This window comes from Hypanus sabinus, chromosome 14, assembly GCF_030144855.1.
Source record: "Hypanus sabinus isolate sHypSab1 chromosome 14, sHypSab1.hap1, whole genome shotgun sequence".
NCBI lineage: Eukaryota > Metazoa > Chordata > Chondrichthyes > Myliobatiformes > Dasyatidae > Hypanus > Hypanus sabinus.
Genome location: NC_082719.1, coordinates 1,321,882 through 1,341,097, shown reverse-complemented (window position 1 = coordinate 1,341,097; position 19,216 = coordinate 1,321,882). Strand labels below are relative to the sequence as shown.

At 42.1% G+C, this 19,216-nt stretch overlaps 1 protein-coding gene across 1 annotated transcript in view; it reads right to left on the bottom strand.

The window, feature by feature from the left end:
* LOC132404520 (transmembrane protein 144-like) overlaps nt 1-19,216 on the bottom strand; it is a 311,590-nt gene that overhangs the window by 56,598 nt on the left and 235,776 nt on the right. The window contains exons 5-7 of the mRNA XM_059988685.1: nt 9,908-9,988; nt 5,578-5,692; nt 4,244-4,311 (exon numbers count right to left, since the gene is read on the bottom strand). Coding sequence (XP_059844668.1) covers nt 4,244-4,311; nt 5,578-5,692; nt 9,908-9,988 — 264 coding nt within the window. The remainder of the gene's footprint in view (nt 1-4,243; nt 4,312-5,577; nt 5,693-9,907; nt 9,989-19,216) is intronic.

Genomic DNA, 19,216 nt, shown 5'->3' with positions numbered 1-19,216 from the left:
AGGTAGAGAAGAGGAATGATGCATTAATTCCACAGCTCTATCACCCATTGATCCATGGCCCAGCAGCTCACAGACCAGGTGGGTGCTCCTTTCAAAGATCCTCCTCCTCCCCACCACCTTTCTTTCCTTCAACTGACCAGTGTGCCCGGAGGGAACGCTAGTCCCCTCACACAGAAGCCCACAGGCTGGCTGGTGGGCTTTTCCCCCAGATACACCAAACTTTGTTCGAAAGCGTTTGGTTGTTCTTCAGGATGACCGGGGGCATGCTCTAACACTTCATCTTGGGTGCTGGAGTTTGTGTTGAGGTTCCTGCCAATACTCAACTTCAGTGAGCAAAATATTTTAAGAACACCAGTGTATCATGGGGCAGTGAGCAACTCCATGTTCGTCATCCCCAGACCACAGGGCATTGCAAACGACAGTGGCACTGAGACTGGGACAGCACCGGGCTCGGGCCCTCACATATTTTGTCTGTTGCTTCAGAGACAAGTGGGAGCAGGAAGAAGAGGGATTAGGAAAGGCAGTGGGGTTAACAAGTGCCATCTATGGGCATATTTATGGTCTGCTCTCCTGTAGCAGCCGCACCCGGTACCCAGAATGTAGCGGGAGGAGCAACAGGTAGAATATTATTAACCATTCCAACCAGCCGTTCAAAGGTTTGCTTTGCAATCCATTACCAAAGGGCAGTGTGGCAAGGGGAAATAAAAGACAGATGAACAGTTTTAAGGAAAACAACTCCAATGTGTATTGAAGAGGTCCCTGTCCTGTGTTGTTGGTCAGTGCCTTGTAGTGTTACTCCATGGAGAAGTCTCAAAGGTAGGCAATTCAAAATGTCAGGCAAGTCACTACTGCTAAGGATTAGAGCATAGCTGAGTACTACTGTGACTTGCTGGGCCTTCAAGTGTCCCTTCAACAGGAAGCACAATACCCTCTCTGCCCTCCGCTCGTTAACACAGTTAGAATCAGATGTGTTATCACTGACATAAAATGTGAAACTTGTTGTTTTGCAGTACAGTGCAAAGATATAAAAAACTATAAATTAGACAGGATAAATAAACAGTGTAAAAAGTAAAGAATAAATGGTTGTGTTCATGGATTCGTGGACTTTCAGAAATCTTAGGACGGAGGGACAGAAGCTGTTCCTGACTTGCCGAGTGTGGGTCTCCGGGCTCCTACACTCTTCCCCATTGGTATAAATGGAAGGAAGGTATGTGTGGATGGGGAGGGTCCTTAATGATGGATACGCAGGATCCTTGTGCAGGACTCCCTAAACAGCAGAGCAGACTCAATGGGCCAAATAGCCTAATTCTGCTCCTATATCTTATGGTTTGAAAGTCTTACGATGGATGCTATCTTCTTAAGATGCTGCCTTCTGAACACCACTCGTTGTGGGCCATAACATATGATCTGACAGCATTTCCACTGAAAGGGGTCTTGGCTAACTTCCTCTCCAGAATCCCAAAATCAGCAGGTCAGCTGATGCAAACCCAACTTTCCATACCATGGTCACTTATTCAGTACATACTTTTAAAAGGGCATTGAAAATTCTAATTAAAACTATTTTGTCAAATATAGATCCAATCTTAAACTGGCATTTCAGTATTTGCTACAGACTGTTAAACACTTCCTCTTGTCTCTTGGCCCTTTCACCTCCAGGAACTGAGATCAAACCCGGTTAGACTGACGGTGTTAAAGTCTCAGTTATCTATGGCCTGCTGAGTGCTACTGGTGTTCCCAACAGCTTCCAGTGGGTATTGAGCCAATCAAAATAGTAGTGAGATTTATCTCTGTGGTGAACTATGTGCCTGTCTGGACATGCCCCCTGCTGACTGTTCCTGTGGCTCCTCCCACAGGCCCCTGTATAAAGGCGATCTGAGGCCTGACGCTCGGCCTCAGTCTCCAGGACATAGTATGATGGACACTCACTCCTGGTTCCTTCTTCCAGTCAATAAAAGCCGATATCTCGCCTTACGTCTCAGTGTGAGTTATTGATGGTGCATCAATCTCAATTTTACATTTGGTTTTAATAGATGATAAAAGTTTCAGTACAGGAGATTAAGATCTGAATTATTGCACCACTACAAGTAATAATATTGAAATGTTTTCTCTCATATTTCCCTTTATTAATTTTATTTTCCCTTTATATTTTATGCTGAGGAGCAGTCTGAATAGATTCTTCACGGAAGATTGTTTTCATAATTTTAGAAACTCCAAATTGCAATGAGGAAGAAATTATAAAAATACAGTGAAAAGAACCTGGGCTGGGCCAGGTGAGAACGACCTCTGCTGTGCCATGGAGAGCAAGCAGCAGCTGTGAACAAGCAGGGGACCCAACCACTTACTCATAGCCCACATTACACCAGAAAGGTGGATCGGCCTGAGGACCTACCTATAGACAACCCCTCAGGAGAACATCATACTCAGCTTGAGTGAATGCACGAACACTACTAATAAAGGTCTGCACCTCACTTTCTGAAAGGTGATGGAAGTGGAAGTCATCTTGAGCAGATGTGACTTGTAGAGCTATAAACAGTGATAGCAAGTGGAAATAGTCTGGACAGTTCCTTTTTGAAAAATCATGGACAATATACAGATGCCTGCAGATTTCAGGATAAAAGTGTCTTTCCATTTGTCTCAATTAATAAACCCTCTGTGGTTGGTTTTCCTGTCCTGAAAATATGGTGCCTGCAAAGTTCAAAAGGAGCTGATAACCCACCTAGGTTTCATCTTTACTTATAAACATTATAATGTTTACTTCTCTCTTTTACTGCATACACTAATGTAGGTCTTTCTAATAAGGTTTCCTTCCAAGTAGTTTTTCCATCTGCATTACATTTATTCTTAGTCCTTCTCCACATCCTCAAGGTAAGAAACATCTCTCTCTACTGCTTCATGAACCCTGCACTTTATTTGTCTATCTGCTCTGTCTAACAGCAACACCATACTCTGCTTTCTGTTTCTGTCACTAGCAAACTCAAGTTCAGGAATCACAGAGACTTCAGCTATTCAAACAAAACAAAATATTTATTGCAGAAATTAACCAGCAAAACTAACAAGAACTCAGGCAAACTGTACAGAATCTTGAAGAACTGAGATCACAGATACACCGAAGAACTCAGTCAGAGTTTCAACAAAAATCCACAACCAATGAGGAAAGAGGGGTTGGCATGGCTGCTAGAAATGTACCCTGGAGCATGTAGGTTTTCAGGACCAATCAGACAGCCCACATGTCCAGAGGAAGCAATAACCCCCAAAGATATTAACTGCAATACAAGATATTGAAAACTTCGTGCTGATTTAATTATCCAAAATTGAATAAAAGTGATAAATACAAAAAGAGTGTAACAATCCCCAAGTCCCCAAATGAGACACTGGGAAAACAAAGTGAAAACCCAGTGCAAGGACAAACAATTAAACATAAAAGGAAAGCAATCCAAGAAACACTGTATACCCACAAGGTGACACTGAGAAAATACAGCCCACATACTAAAGGGAAAAAACTTTTCTTCCCCTTTTAAAAATGACCCCTGGTTGCGACGGTTTTGTACTTCCTTGAGGTACAGTATTTATGTATGGAATAGTCTATCTGGATTTTTAAAAAGCAAAAGCTTTTCATTACAACTTTATACCCGTGACAATAACAAACAAATAACCAATCATGTGTTCAACTTTCAGAGCCCAAAATCAGGCAGAGGCACCCTGGAAAGAAGATTTCCTGGGTGAAAATGCCTTGAATCTGCAGATACGTTATTAAGCACAGTTGTAACTTTCTTGATGTCTGGCCATTGGTATCCTTGTTGATTTTCTGATGAAATTATTAAATCTGAATCTATCTGGCCAAGTCTGTGGTTCAAGACAAAAATCACTAGAAATTGCACTGAGACAAAAAGGAAATTTATTTACCAGTAAATACTTACATGAAATAAGCAGTCCCTTAAAACTAAAGTCTTATGACTAATAATTGTCCTGCTATTGGCAGAAATTTGGCCTTTATTACCACAGGCAGTTGTAGGAGCCAGGCTGTTGGGTGCATTTAAGGCAGAGATTGATAGATCATTGCTTGGACGAGGCATCAAAGGTTATGGAGAGAAGGTTGGGTAGTGGAACTGAGTAGGGGAATAAAGGATTAGCCTTGGCTAAATGGCAAAGCAGACTCAATGGGCCAATTGATCTAATTCTTCTCCTTTATCTTATGGTCTTATGGAAATATAAAATGCTCTTAATGTGGAGTCGGTTTACTTACACCAATTTCTTTTGCGGTGGATTGAGTTTATCAGTCCAACAGGTATCTCCCTGTTTTGTAGAAGTCTCCTATGAAGATGAGAACTGGTTTAAAAAAGACAATAGTAACCCTGTATGGCAGGTTTCCTATGTTTTCTTCACACTTTTTTCAGACATAATTGATGTTTATCAACAATCGAAAATCACAGCAGTAAAAGAAGTGTTATCTCATTATACTAAATGAGGTAAGCCTTCTAAATCCAGCTCCAAAATTCACAAAGACATGGAAATAGTTGTGAGACATTAAAGCAGTTGTGAATCATTGGCCAATGGGGACATGACTTCATTCTCGTGAATCCTTTTGATGGATTGAAGCCAAAAGGGCATCCAGCTTTTTATGTGTCAAATGTTCCATGTTGAGTCTTATTAGGGAATGTGAAAAAGCAACACAATTTACCATTAATCACTTCTCAAATTTTCCCAACATTGTAGAGAAGGCAACTAAGAACAAAAGGAAGCTATCTTCTACAAACATGCTTGAAGGTGCACTGGTGTGTTCATATCTTTGTTGAGGGGGCAGCTGATTACTGTGACCTAGTATTTGAAAATTATTTTGTAAGTCATTGAAATCAGTCCTTTATTAATGTCAACACATCAGGTGTACCCACAGACTGCAACCAATACAATAAGATCTCTGATAATCCAGAGTTCGCCTAATCTCTGATCTGTCCTTCTTGTCTTTCTATTACACCAATACTGTTAAGTTCTTGTCAAGTTGCTATATTTCTTTCTTCTAAATAAAGGTGATTAAGTTTCAGATATATGTTCTTTCTCTTGTTCATACTTTCCCTCTGCTAAGAAACACCCTTGTTGCCAGACTTCTTACTAACTTTTCTCTCAGGACTCTGTTCCTTTGGCACCTATCATTTCCATATAAGTGTGCACCCTTTGCCTCCTCTTGGCAGCCACCATATGCTTAGAGTTCCCCACACATTGACAGCTAGAGAGAAAACTGAGCAAAGATGGTTCAAGAATGAAGTTTCTCTGCAATTGAGGGGACACAATGGCACAGCTAATAGATCTACTGCACCTGAGTTCCACAGATCCAAGCTCAGTCCTGACCTCAGGCTCTGGCATCTACAGTTTGTGTTCTCCCTGTCTCCACGTCTCCCAGGGTGACCTGATGTCTCAAGTATGTGTGGGTTGGCAAGTTAATAGCCCACTGTAAATTGCCCTTACTCTGTAAATGAAAGGTAAAATCCAGATGGGGGAGGGTAGTAGGTGGGAGTGTGGGGAATAAAATAGGATTGTCTAAAAGGATGCATGATGGTCGATGCTTTTGATCATTTCCCAAACCTGTAAGCCTTCCAGCTCCTTCTCCTTTTCCATTTTCTTTTCCTGTATTAAGGGGGATATTTCTTCTGGCGGTGGGTCTTTACTCTCCGTTTTCACAAATATAAGAATCCCGGCACTGTAGAACAACCAGATTTGTTTAACTAAAGACGTGGATTTTGAAATGAGGATAAAACTCACAATATCGTAATTGCGTTTAATTAAAAAATCAAATTAACAAGCAAATTTTAGATCAACGTGCAGTTAAATACAGAAAATTAGCCAGTTTCTTGCCAATCGCTTTGAGTTATGCTCCATATGTTCAAAGAGTAACTCACTGACGGGCTCGGAATTCAAATGTGAGAAAAGAACGACCCATGGATAGCAACTAGAAAGGGCATCGTAAGCAAATTTTTAATAGTTCAGTAAATTCATGATAAGCTCATGCACAAAGAAAGGGAGATGTTCCAAGTAATTTTAATCTGACTAATTTTTACATTTTACTTCTGTGCTTTGCAGATAAGAGAGTTTAGATTTTTATCTCACTTTCTTTATATTCATCTACCATGACAGTGATCCCACTTTATTGGTTAAACCACTCTAGGCTGTCTTGAGCTGATAGATGTTTCATAACCGCATCTTTATCTATCAATTCAAAATAGAGTCTGCACATCAGGGACAAGAGATTTCAATCTCACTTCCTGCTGCTGGTGCCCAGAACCCCTCTTCACCTCACACCAAGTCCCGTGGGAAGAAAGTTTATTTAAAATAAATGGAAAGGTTCAAGATTGTCAACACCACATGCAGAGAGATATGCTGGCAATGATATAGAGGAAACAGCTTCCACTCCATCCAGCCTGCCCCATTTGCCCTCTTTTGTGAGACAATGGGCAATAAACCGTCTGCCGGGGCCGGCCTTTGCGTAAGGATATAACTCCTCATCCATCAGTATACCTCTATTCAGCAAAGCAGAGGCTCAGCTAGGTTGGCCTTGAAACACTGATACGCACATATTAACGGGCAAGTCCCTGGTGGCAATAAAAGAAATATCAAGGCAGGTTTCCTGTTTCCACACTCTGCTGAGACAAGATGCATGGTTTCGCGCCGAAAACTTAAAGTGAATTGCGAACAACTCTTGCTACAGGTAAATAGCATTATCTATCAAAAATATTGACTGTAGAAGAGAAATGCAGCTTTTCCATGGCAACAAGCTTATGGGCCTATCCAACACCTTTAACGCTGCCAAGCAGATCAAGGTTAAACCAAACTTGACACCAAGACACATATGAGGGTAGATGACAAATTCTGGTCAGAAAGAGATTTTATGGAGTCTCTAAATGCTGGAAAGAAAGATAGGTAGGTGAAGAAATTTAAAGAGGGTCTGAGATATTTATTAGTGAATTAATGACTGTCTTATTCTCATTTTTTGAGCATAATTTTAAAATTTAGAGTTGGCACAAAGCTCAGAAATTTAATAAACTATGATAAACGTGCAAAAAGAGGAGAAGTGTAAGGTAAGGTAATGAAACTGAAATGTATGAAACAATATGTTAAATGATACAAGTTTAAAAGAAAGCTAGTAACTGAGATTGGATTTGTATGTACAACACTCCTTGAAGATAGTAGGATAGCATAAATGCTGTTTTAAAGCCATGCAGGGTTTATGTTTTCTTCAATAGAATAGAATGCAAATGGAATATTCCCTGTGTAACTGGACCTTAGACTCCCTAACAGTGTGTATTGACATTAATCTCTCTGGCGCCATTGTGCTAAGAATGGGGTTGCACGCTCAGCCTGCTGCTGTTCACACTGATAATGCATGACAGTTTAGCCAGATCCACTTCTAACCGCTAATGACACAACAGTGCCTGGCTGCATCAATGTCAATGGTGTGGTCATCCAGCTCATAAGGAGGAGGTAGAGTAGCTTGAACACTGGTGTAAACACAACAACCTGATTCTCAATGGGGACAAGGCTAAGGAAATGATTGTAGACTTCAGGCTGACCACTCCCTAATGCACATCAGCGGCTTCTCAGTGGAGAGACTCAAGTTTCTTGGCATGCACATTAGTGATGCTCTCAGCACCAGCTCTTTAGCCGAGAGAGCAAGTAGTGCCTCCACCTCCTGAGGAGACTGAGACAACCCCCACCCCCATCCTCACTACGTTCTACCATTGGCTGCATCACCGTCTGGTATAGGAACTGCAATGCATCAAGTTGCAAGACCCTGTAACAGACAGCAAGGACTGATGAGAACATCATCAGGATCTCCCTCCCCATCAAAGTGCTGCATTTCAGTGCCTCCAGCAATGTCAAAGGCCCCTCCCATCCTTCTGACATTACCTCCTACCATCAGGCTGTAAGTACCAGAGCATAAGAACTAGAACTGTCAGGCTCGGTAACAGCTTCTTCCCTTGGGGTGTTAGACTTTTTAACACCTTGCAGCCACCCAGCACACATGTACACCCTGTCTGAATGGTCACCAGACCATTCCCCCAACTCGCAGACATCCTCTGATCCTCCACTCTTCACTTTTCATCCTTTATTGCTGCTGTTTCACATATTTACACAACTGTTTGTTTTACTATAATAGTACCAGTGACATTATACTGTCTTACATAAACATGCAGCTCACACTTTATGTCAACCTGTCAATCTTCAGGTCATGTCACTCAGGGATTTGTGCCAATATTATTTTGTGACTGTATGTGCTGGATAATAACAATATGTGCTGTGTGTGACTGTATGTTCTGTGTTTTGCACCCTGGCTCCAGAGGAATAATGTTTTGTTTAGCTGTATACATGTGTGTGGCCGAATGGCAATAAACTTGAGCTTGAACATTACCCTAAAGCATTGTATAATTGCTGTTTAGACACAATATAGAGCTCTGTGGGCAATTCCGTTCAGAGACTGACTATGTATATAGAAGATGCAAAAGAAAATTATGATCCAGGGATGGAAGGTCAGTTACAGGAAACAATTCAGCAAGCAAAGAATAGAAGTAAACAGAACGTCCTGAGGTTGGAAGGTTGTGACTACAGAGCTACAGTAAGCTTTTGTGCTTGGACCTTAGTTGATTATAAACTATACCAATAGCTTATCAGAAGGGATGAAATGTCTTGTTTCCAGGGCTGACAATATTAAAGAAGGAGGGACAGGAAATATAGAGGAAGATGTGCAGGGGCTTCAAGGAGATAAGAACAAACTGAGTGAGTGGAGACCTCACATCTTTCCACATTATGCTACATAATGTGCAAAAATGTGAGGCCATCTCCTTAATTCAAAATAGAGAGAAAAAGAATAGTATTAAATGGCTAGAGATTGGGTCGTGTTGTTATACCCAAGACACTAAAAGGTTCAGGAAGGTTCATGCAGGTTCTGGAAGGCAAATTGTATTTTAACCTTTATTACAAGAGGACTTTTTGAAGGAGTAAGGAAGTCCTGTTGCAACTGTACAGGGTCCTGGTCAGGCCACACATACAGGTATGTGTGGAATTGTAGTCTACCTTCCTAAAAAAAGGATATATTTGTTATAGAGGGAATGGAATAACAATTCATTCGTCCAGTTTTGGAATAATGAGTTTACAATAAGAGGAGAGATTGAGTGGACTGGACTGAGTTTTGAAGGATGAGGGGAGATCTCCTTAAAGCTTACAAAATCCTAACAGAACTTGACAAGAGAATGTTTTCCCTAAGCGAGGAGACATTTCTTCACTTAGAACCCTTTACTCCACAGTGCTGTGGAAACTCATTCAAAACAGAGGACAACATCATGGGACAAGGGATACAAGGATGGTGCTGGAAAATAGTGCAGAGGTAAAAGGAATCAATGAATGTCACTGCAGGTTCAAACGGCCATACGTCCTACTTTTGCTCCTGTTCCTTATGTCCAATTATGGAATCTGGGATTGTTCTCTTTAATCCACAGGAGAGTATTAGGCAGCTTGTAGATGAGTTGACCTTCAGGGCAAGGCCTTAAGGGAGCTTACAAAAAAGACCACAAGTGGCATGACGATACCTTTTTCTTCACACAGCACATTGCTAGTGCACAATGTGAAAGGCTGATGGAAGATGATTCAAAAGAATCTTCAAAAGTAGTTTGAATAAATATTTGAATGAAAAAATTGTGTTGTAAGACAGCAGGGACAATGTAAGATAGTGAGATAAATTGGGTTTCTCTACCAATGGCCAACAATGTTACAAAGGCTTAACTGGAATCCTTCTGTATGTTATCATTGGATAGTTCCATGAATCTATGACACATATTGGAAGAACTGTATACCTTCCTGAGTGGAAGTGTGGCATAAATAATCCAGCAGTGAACTCCCGTTCTGAATATCAAATCAATATTACCTTAGTGCTGTCATTGCTGTTCCAATATAGTTTAGGATGGGACTTGGAACACTCTGTGCATTCAATCCAAACCAGCCAAACCTGAGGAAAGATCATTTTAGACATCTGATCACATTAAACAGGTGCATGTGCTTTTGCATACCACGCAATAACAATATAATAGAAATTAATTCTAGTAAAAGGAAACCAATTAGCATTTCATGTGCAAACAAATTGCCCATTAAATAACACTCAATTTTTCAATGTTATTCCAAGATTAGCATCAGAAGGTGGTGATGAAGTAGAAAGTGTTAGGCCTTTGAAGTAACACACGCTATTTATTACCTGCCTAACATTACAGCACATCCCTTGAAAGAACCTGTGAAATATTGTGGCATTGTGCAGGCTTCCTTCAACACATCAAGCTACCTTACAGGGTGACTTAATCCACAAGGGCAGCCCAGAATCTCCAGAACAAACAAATCTAGATAAATAAGTGTTGGCTAACATCTAATGAAGACTAAAAAATTGACAGCACGCTGGCATAATGAATAACACAAAAGTAGCTGAGGATGAAATCGCAAGTGGTGTCGAATCTTAGTATATCAATACTCAATGAAAAATCATGAAGCATGGTTAACACTGAGAATTAGACATCAAATGGGACTGGTTCCTGACCCATATTGGTCATTTTGCTCCCACGGAACCGTTGGCTCTTTTATTCATGTTGTATGGGAATGTCCAAGGGTGTTTGGCTTGTGGGGGAAGGTTATCAGTACTCTTACAGAACTAATGGGGGTACAATTACCAATGAACCCCACTGTACATCTTCAAAATGATGATTCCCACCTTTCCCTTATGAAAAAAAAACACACACAAAGTCTGGTTGGCAGGCCTGACTGCAGCTAAGAAGATTGTAGTCCAGCGTTGGAAACTTCCTCATGATATTTCAAGTACTCACTGGCTTCAGAGCTTTTTGGACATTTCTAACCTGGAATTATCATCAGCAAGAGTAAATGATGCATGACTAAACACAATCTTAATGTGGACAAATTTGATAACTAACTTAAAAGATCTTTTGTTAAAATAGGAATGCTCTTTCTGTGTATGCACTACTATTCAGTTGGTGGGTGGAGGGGAGAGGGGTGGGGGGGAGAGAGAGTGGTGGAGAGGGGGATGGGGATGAGGGTTGGGGGGTGGCTGGGTTAAACAGTCAAAATGTAATTGGCAATTGGTTGCATTGAAGGTAATTTGTTGGTGTTGCAATAAAAATTAGTGATTAAAAAAAAGAAAAAAATCATGAAGCATTCAAAGTTTTGAGCCCAAGTCTGCATGGTCTCTTAATTCACCTTGCCCAATTGCAACCCAACCTCCTTCCTCTGTCCCTGATAACAGCAACATTTTTTCAGAAACATAGAAACATAGAAAACCTACAGCACAATACTGGCCCTTTGGCCCACAAAGTTGTGCCAAACATTACTAGGCTTACCCACAGCCCTCTATTATTCTAAGCTCCATGTACCTATCCAGGAGTCTCTTAAAAGACCCTATCATATCCTCCTCCACCATCATCGTCAGCAGCCCATTCAATGCACTCACCAATCCCTGCGTAAAAAACTTACCCCTGACATCTCCTCTGATTCGGCTTCCCAGCACCTCAAACCTGTGTCCTCTTGTGGCAACCACTTCAGCCCTTGGAAAAAGCCTCTGACTATCCACATGATCAATGCCTCTCATCATTTTATACCCCTCAATCAGGTCACCTCTCATCCAAGTTCACTCAACCTGTTTTCATAAGGCATGCTCCCCCAATCCAGGCAACATCCTTGTGAATCTCCTCTGCACCCTTTCTATGGCTTCCACATCCTTCCTGTAGTGAGGCAACCAGAATTGAGCACAGTACTCCAAGTGGGGTCTGATCAGGGTCCTATATAGCTGCATCATTACCTCTTGGCTCCTAAATTCAATTCCACGATTAATGAAAGCCAATAGCTTCATTAATCAGTATGCCTTCTTTACCACAAAGTCAACCTGCACAGCTGCTTTGAGCATCCTATGGACTCGGGCCCCAAGATTCCTCTGATCCTCCACACTGCCAAGAGTCTTACTATATTCTGCCATCATATTTGACCTACTAAAATAAACCACTTCATATTTACCTGGGTTGAACTCCATCTGCTACTTCTCAGCCCAGTTTTGCATCCTATCAATGTCACACTGTAACCTCTGTCAGCCCTCCACACTATCCACAACACACCCAACCTTTGTGTCATCAGCAAACTTACTAACCCATCCCTCCACTTCCTCATCCAGGTCATTTATTAAAATCATAAAGAGTAAGGGTCCCAGAACAGATCCCTGAGGCACTCCACTGGTCACTGGCCTCCATACAGAAAATGACCCATCTGCAGCCACTCTTTGCCTTCTGTGGGCAAGCCAGTTCTGGATCCACAAAGCAATGTCCCCTTGGATCCCATACCTCCTTACTTTCTCAATGAGCCTTGCATGGGGTACCTTATCAAATGCCTTGCTGAAATCCATATACACTACATCTACTGGTCTTCCTTCATCAATGTGTTTAGTCACATCCTCAAAAAATTCAATCAGGCTTGTAAGGCACAACCTGCCTTTGACAAAGCCATGCTGATATTCCTAATCATATTATATCTCTCTCTAAATATTCAAAAATCCTGCCTCTCAGGGTCTTCTCCATCAACTTACCAACCACTGAAGTAAGACTCACTGGTCTATAATTTCCTGGGCTATCTCTACTCCCTTTCTTGAATAAAGGACCAACATCCGCAACCCTCTAATCCTCTGGAACCTCTCCCGTCCCAATTGATGATGCAAAGATCATTGTCAGAGGCTCAGCAATCCCCTGCCTTGCCTCCCATAGTATCCTGGGGTACATCTCATCCGGTCCTGGCAACTTATCCAACTTAATGCTTTCCAAAAGCTCCAGCACATCCTCTTTCTTAATATCTACAAACGTACAAATGTACATGCTGAAGCTTTTCAGTCCACTGCAAGTCATCACTTCAATCACCAAGATCCTTTTCCATAGTGAATACTGAAGGAAAGTAATCATTAAGTACCTCTGCTATTTCCTCCGGTTCCATACACACTTTCCCACTGTCATACTTGATAGGTCCTATTCTTTCACGTCTTATCCTCTTGCTCTTCACATACTTGTAGAATACCTTGGGGTTTTCCTTTTACCCTGCCCACCAAGGCCTTCTCATGGCCCCTTCTGGCTCTCCCAAATTCCTTTTTAAGCTCCTTCCTGTTAGCCTTATAATCTTCTAGATCTCTAACATTACCTCACTCTCTGAACCTTTTGTAAGCTTTTCTTTTCTTCGTGACTAGATTTATAACAGCCTTTGTACACCATGGTTCCTGTACCCTACCATAACTTCCCTTTCTCATTGGAACGTACCTATGCAGAAGTCCACACAAATATCTCCTGAACATTTGTGACATTCCTTCTGTACTTTTCCCTGAGAACATCTATTCCCAATTTAAGCTTCCAATTTCCTGCCTGATAGCCTTATAATTCCCCTTACTCCAATTAAACACTTTCCTGACTTGTCTGTTCCTATCTCTCTCCAATGCTATGGTAAAGGAGATAGAATTGTGATCACTATCTCCAAAATGCTCTCCCACTGAGAGATCTGACACCTGACCAGGTTCATTTCCCAATACCAAATCAAGTACAACCTCTCCTCTTGTAGGCTTATCTTCATATTGTGTCAAGAAACCTTCCTGAACACACCTAACAAACTCCACCCCATCTAAACCCCTTGCTCTAGGGAGATGCCAATCGATATTTGGGAAATTAAAATCTCCCATCACATATCTACTCTTCGATATCCCTGTTACTATTGGGCAGCCTATAAAAAACCACCTAGTAAAGTTATTAACCCCTTCCTGTTCCTAACCTCCAGCCACAGAGAGTCCATAGACAATCCCTCCATGACATCCACCTTTTCTGCAGCCGTGACACTATCTCTGATCAACAGTGCCAGGCTCCCACCTCTTTTGCCTCCCTCCCTGTCCTTTCTGAAACATCTAAAACCCGGCACTTGAAGTAACCAATCCTGTCCCCGAGCCATCCAAGTCTCTGTAATGGTCACCACATCATATCTCCAAGTACTGAACCACACTCTAAGCTCATCCGCTTTGTTCACAATAATCATTGCGTTAAAATGGACACATCTCAAACCGTTGGTCTGAGCGCATCCCTTCTCTATCACCTGCCTATCCTCCCTCACACACTGTCTCCAAGCTTTCTCTATTTGTGAGCCAACTGCCTCTTCCCCAGTCTCTTCAGTTCATTTCCCAACCCCCAACAATTCTAGTTTAAACTCTCCCCAGTAGCCTTAGCCAAGATATTGGCCCCCTGGGATTCAAGTGCAATCTGTCCTTTTTGTACAGGTCACACCTGCTCCAAAAGAGGTCCTAATGATCCAGAAATCTGAATCCCTGCCCCCTGCTCCAATCCCTCAGCTACGTATTTATTTTCTACCTCATTCTATTCCTATACTCACTGTCACGTGGCACAGGCAGTAATCCCGAGATTACTGCTTTTGCTGTCTTGCTTCTCAACTTCCTTCCTAACTCCCTGTAGTCTTTTTTCAGGACCTCTTCCCTTTTCCTACCTACGTCATTGGTAACAATATGTACCAGTCCTCTGGCTGTTCTCCCTCCCACTGCAGGATATCTTGGACGTGATCTGAAACATCCTGGACCCTGGCACCTGGGAGGCAAACTACCATCCCAGTTTCTTTTCTGTGTCCACAGAATTGCCTGTCTGACCCCCTGACTATCGAGTCCCCTATCACTACTGCCTTCCTCTTCCTTTCCCTACCCTTCTGAACCACAGGGCCAGACTCTGTGCCGGAGGCCCGGCCACTGTCGCTTCCCCCAGGTAGGCTGTCCCCCCCCACCCCCCCAACAGTGCTCAAACAGGAGTACTTATTGTCAAGGGGTACAGCCACAGGGGTACTCTCTAGTACCTGACTCTTCCTCTTCCCCCCCCAAATGTGACCCACTTGTCTGTCTCCCATGGCCCGGTGTGACCACCTGCCTATAACTCCTTTCTATCACCTCCTCACTCTCCCTGACCAGACGAAGGTCATCGAGCTGCATCTCCAGTTCCCTAATGCGGTCCCTCAGGAGCTGCAGCTCAACACACCTGGTGCAAATGTGGCCGTCTGGGAGGCTGGGAGACTCCAGGACCTCCCACATCTGACACCGAGCACTGAACACCGGCCTCACACACATATTACTTCCTTTCCGCAACTAACACAGGTAAACCTATCTCGCCTCGTCCCATTAGCATCTAAGCCTGTTGAGCCAAAGCCTTTTCACTCTGCCGCCTCTCACTCTGCTGCCCGCTGGATATGGCGGTCTTCCTTTTAAACCTTTCCTACTCTACTGGCTGACGTCGTGCACCTGCACAGTCTTGCCTCTCATTTACCCCGAGTAGTAAAACTGTCTTCGCTCTGGAAATCCTTAGCCGTTCACCCGCAGCCTTCTTACTCCGAATCTGAATCTTTTCCTTGATATTTATCAAATTCCCTTTTTAAAGTTACATTTGGATCTGTTTCTCTCATCCTACTAATGATGCACTAAACCCTCTATATATTTTTGCATTAAAGTCTTCCTCGTGTTGCCTTTATTTGTTTACCCAATCACATCACCCCAATGTTGTTAATCCATTAGTTAGAAACAATTTAACTTTATTGGTCATAATAAAAGAATCCAAACATTTCAAGCACTCCAGTGAGACCTTATCAACCCTCTTGGATGTTATGAGCAAACATGCACCCTCTGCTGTCTAACCACAAACCCCGAACTGTTTTGAATTAAATCCATGGTCTTTGGCCTAAACTGTATGGTCTGTGGTCTATGTTCTCTGGCCTAAGCTTCCTTCCAGAGCAGCCTTTCTCAACCTTTCTGCCTGGGAAGGATGCCTGAAATAATTTTCAGGTCTCAGGGAACCCCTGCATAAAAACTATTAAAGTTACAGCTCATGGCATGTTAGCATGATCAGTAAGTTGTAGATATAATAATCTAAAAATAGTTGTCTATGCTCTTTTGAGTAGAGAATGAGTTTTTAGCCAACCTTCCTTGAAAAAAAAAGATAATTAAGCTTAGCTTGAAATTCTTCTTCTTTTCTCTTTCATAAATTTTAAAAACTCATAAGGCAAACCTAATAAATTTCTCAACTCTGGGTCGAACTTAAGTTAAGCACACACAAATATCACCTTCAACTGAAATGAGATGATTTCTATCCTTGCTGTTGATGCTTGTTAAAGAGAAAGCTTGCTCACACGTGTAAGTAGTTGAAAAAACTGCAACAAAACATTCATTGCTTTCCTATGGAGGGCAGGATAGAGTATTCCACAGAAATCCAGAACTTGTCCAGGGGCAAGTCAGTACATCTCATCTTGAGTGCGCAATCAGAGTGCAGCTCACAAAGTTCTTACTCTTCTCTTAAAATTAAGTTCTCAAGCTGAGCAGAAGATTCAGAGAAAGAGTCCCTTACCCAGTCATAAACTTGTGTTGAAAGGGAGGAAAAATATTGTTCAATTTTGTTCTGCAGTTCTTCCAGGTGTTTTCAATAAGACTCAATCCTTCCTTACTCTCAAGCCCAAGCATCAGTGAAAACACTTAAAGATTTCCTTTTGCAACATGATCTTTCCAAACGTTCAGTTTTCTTTTAAATCCAAGAATCTTGTCACTTGACAACAAAACATTTTCTCCAGGGCCTTGCAGAGACATGTTCAACTGGTTCATCTGATAAAAAAATGTCTGTTAAGTGGGCTAGTTTCTGCAGTCATTCATCTTCAAAGCACTAAGCAAAATCTTTCATTTTCTTGAAAGTAGTCCTGCAATTCACTGTTCAGGTCAAACACCCTGTTGAGATCTGTTCCTCTCCTAAGCCACCAGATTTCTCTATGTAGCAGGAGATTGGTGCATTCTTTGTCCAGGTTTTCACACAGTTTTTTAAACGTTTTCAAGTGAACTGGTTTTAAAGCTACTAAATAACTTGCTTCCTGAATCCTTTTACTAACTGTGACTTTGCAGTATTTTCAAAAGCTTTAATCTGGTTGTTGTGAGATTTCAATAGTAATTTAAAATAATCAGCACTTTTACGTGTCATACGGCTGTGATATGTAGTTAAGTGTCTTCTCAGTTTTGCAGGAACCATTGCTACATTTGTAACTTGTTTGCCACAGACTAGGCACAATGGAATAGGAGTCCATGTGAAATCCATGGATAAGGAGCTTTCATTGTAAAGATATGGTACCAGCTGATTACTTTAGTTCCACCCACTGCTTTTATCTCCAAGACCCAGAAGAGGCTGGTGGACTTCTCCTGGGGCAACAGGAGGCATTGGGTCTCTGCTATGGTCATGAGTCTTCCAATCACAGTCATTGCTGTGTGCACAGACAGCTGTTGGCTCTCCGCCTCAGGATCCTTCGGAGATACCTGTATACCGATCACCCTCTGAAATGGCTTGTACTGGCAACGCACTTTCTGTGCCAAGGAGATTGGCTGCATGAGGGCGTGAGGCTTCCAGCGGACATATGCTACAGGCCCCGCGTCGTCAAGGCCCCGCACAAATCAGCATCTCACCGTATTCTCACAACGATCTGGCAACGCTGTTGTTTTCATGTCGGGGGAGCTGCATGGTGTGTGTGTGCAGGCGCGTGTTGGCTCCTTGCTGTGTCGTGGTGACCTTCATGCTAACTCCCACGCTCCCAAGCTGCTGCAGCGTGTGCTGTTACGCTGCTGGAGGGTGTGCTGCCGCAATGAGCCCGCGACAGGGGATGTGCCACTCAACAGTTTTGTATCACCCAGTTCATGATTCCTAATTTTTTCCTGATTTTACATAGTCCGAACCAGCTCAGGAACATACAAGATCAGATTAGACTGTGAGTTTCAACCTGTATTTCCCAATTGAAATGAGTTTCAATAAGCACCGAAACAGATAATTTTCAGAACACTATTCCTAGTTGGTTGTTGAGTGCACGTGATCCACACACGCACTCATAGCCACAACAATTGGTTATACTATTCAGAAGGCAAAGGAAGCCTATTCTGTATCCCATGCAAGGTTATGACTTCAGGATGTTCATCAAAGTTTAGGGAAGAGGGGTTTAATGACTGGAAAAATGCAAGCAATCTATTACACCAACATGAAGAAAGTTCCTCACATAGACAAGCTCTAATTTAATTGTCAATGTGCAAAAGCAAAGGTAAATGTGCCGATTCCCACCTTGTGAAAGAAATGGAGACTGAACAAAAGTATTGGCACACACTTCTAAAATGAATAATTGAAGTCGTAAAGTTTTTAGCAGCACGAAGCCTTTCATTTCGTGGTAGTGATGAAACTGTTGGCTCTCCACATAATGGAAGTTGCTTGGGGTTGTTAGAATTACTGGCCAAGTTTGACCCTTTTCTGGCAAAGCGTACATGCAAACCAAGGAAGGGGACATAAATCATACCAGTCTAAAACAAAATGTGAGGAATTCACCAACCTGACTGGACCCAGCGTACTGGTTCACATTATTGGTGAAGTGAGGAAATACAAGTATGATTCTGTTTCATTGGATTCTACTCCAGATATACTTAATGTGGACCAGCTGACTTCGACTGCGAGCTATGTTTTGCCATCTGGACCAGTTGAAAGATTCATGAAGTTTTTGGATATGGCAGGTCATAGTGCTGAACAGCTCGCTCAAAGTTTACTTGACTTTTTAAAGGAAAATGCCATTGATATAAAAGACTGCTGTGGTCAAAGTTATGAAAATACCTGCAACATGAGTGGCAAGTATCCAGTCGGCCCTCCTTATCTATGGGGGATTGGTTCCAGGACCCCCCACAGATACCAAAATTCACAGATGATCAAGTCCCTTGTTTAACATGTGGACTTTAGGACCCAGCAGAACCCCGGACTTTATTGAACATGTCTCCGTGCGGTGGACATTAGGACCTGACGGTTCAGCTCTGACTCAGCAGTGTTTCTGTTCATGAAAGTAAACACGATCGCGATTGAAAATAAGGTGATAGTAATGAAGCAATCGGAAAGAGGTGAAACGCCATCGGTCATTGGAAAAGCGTTAGGGTACAGTCAAAGATCGGAACAATTTTAATTGAGAATGTGAAAGGCCCTGCCCCGATGAAAGCTACAATTATTACTAAGCAACGCAGTGGTTAAATTATTAAAATACATATGTTCCTTAAGTGTTTTATATACATAGAAAGGTAAAATATGTACTATATACTAAGAAAAACATTTGACTAACTGACGCTAAATAA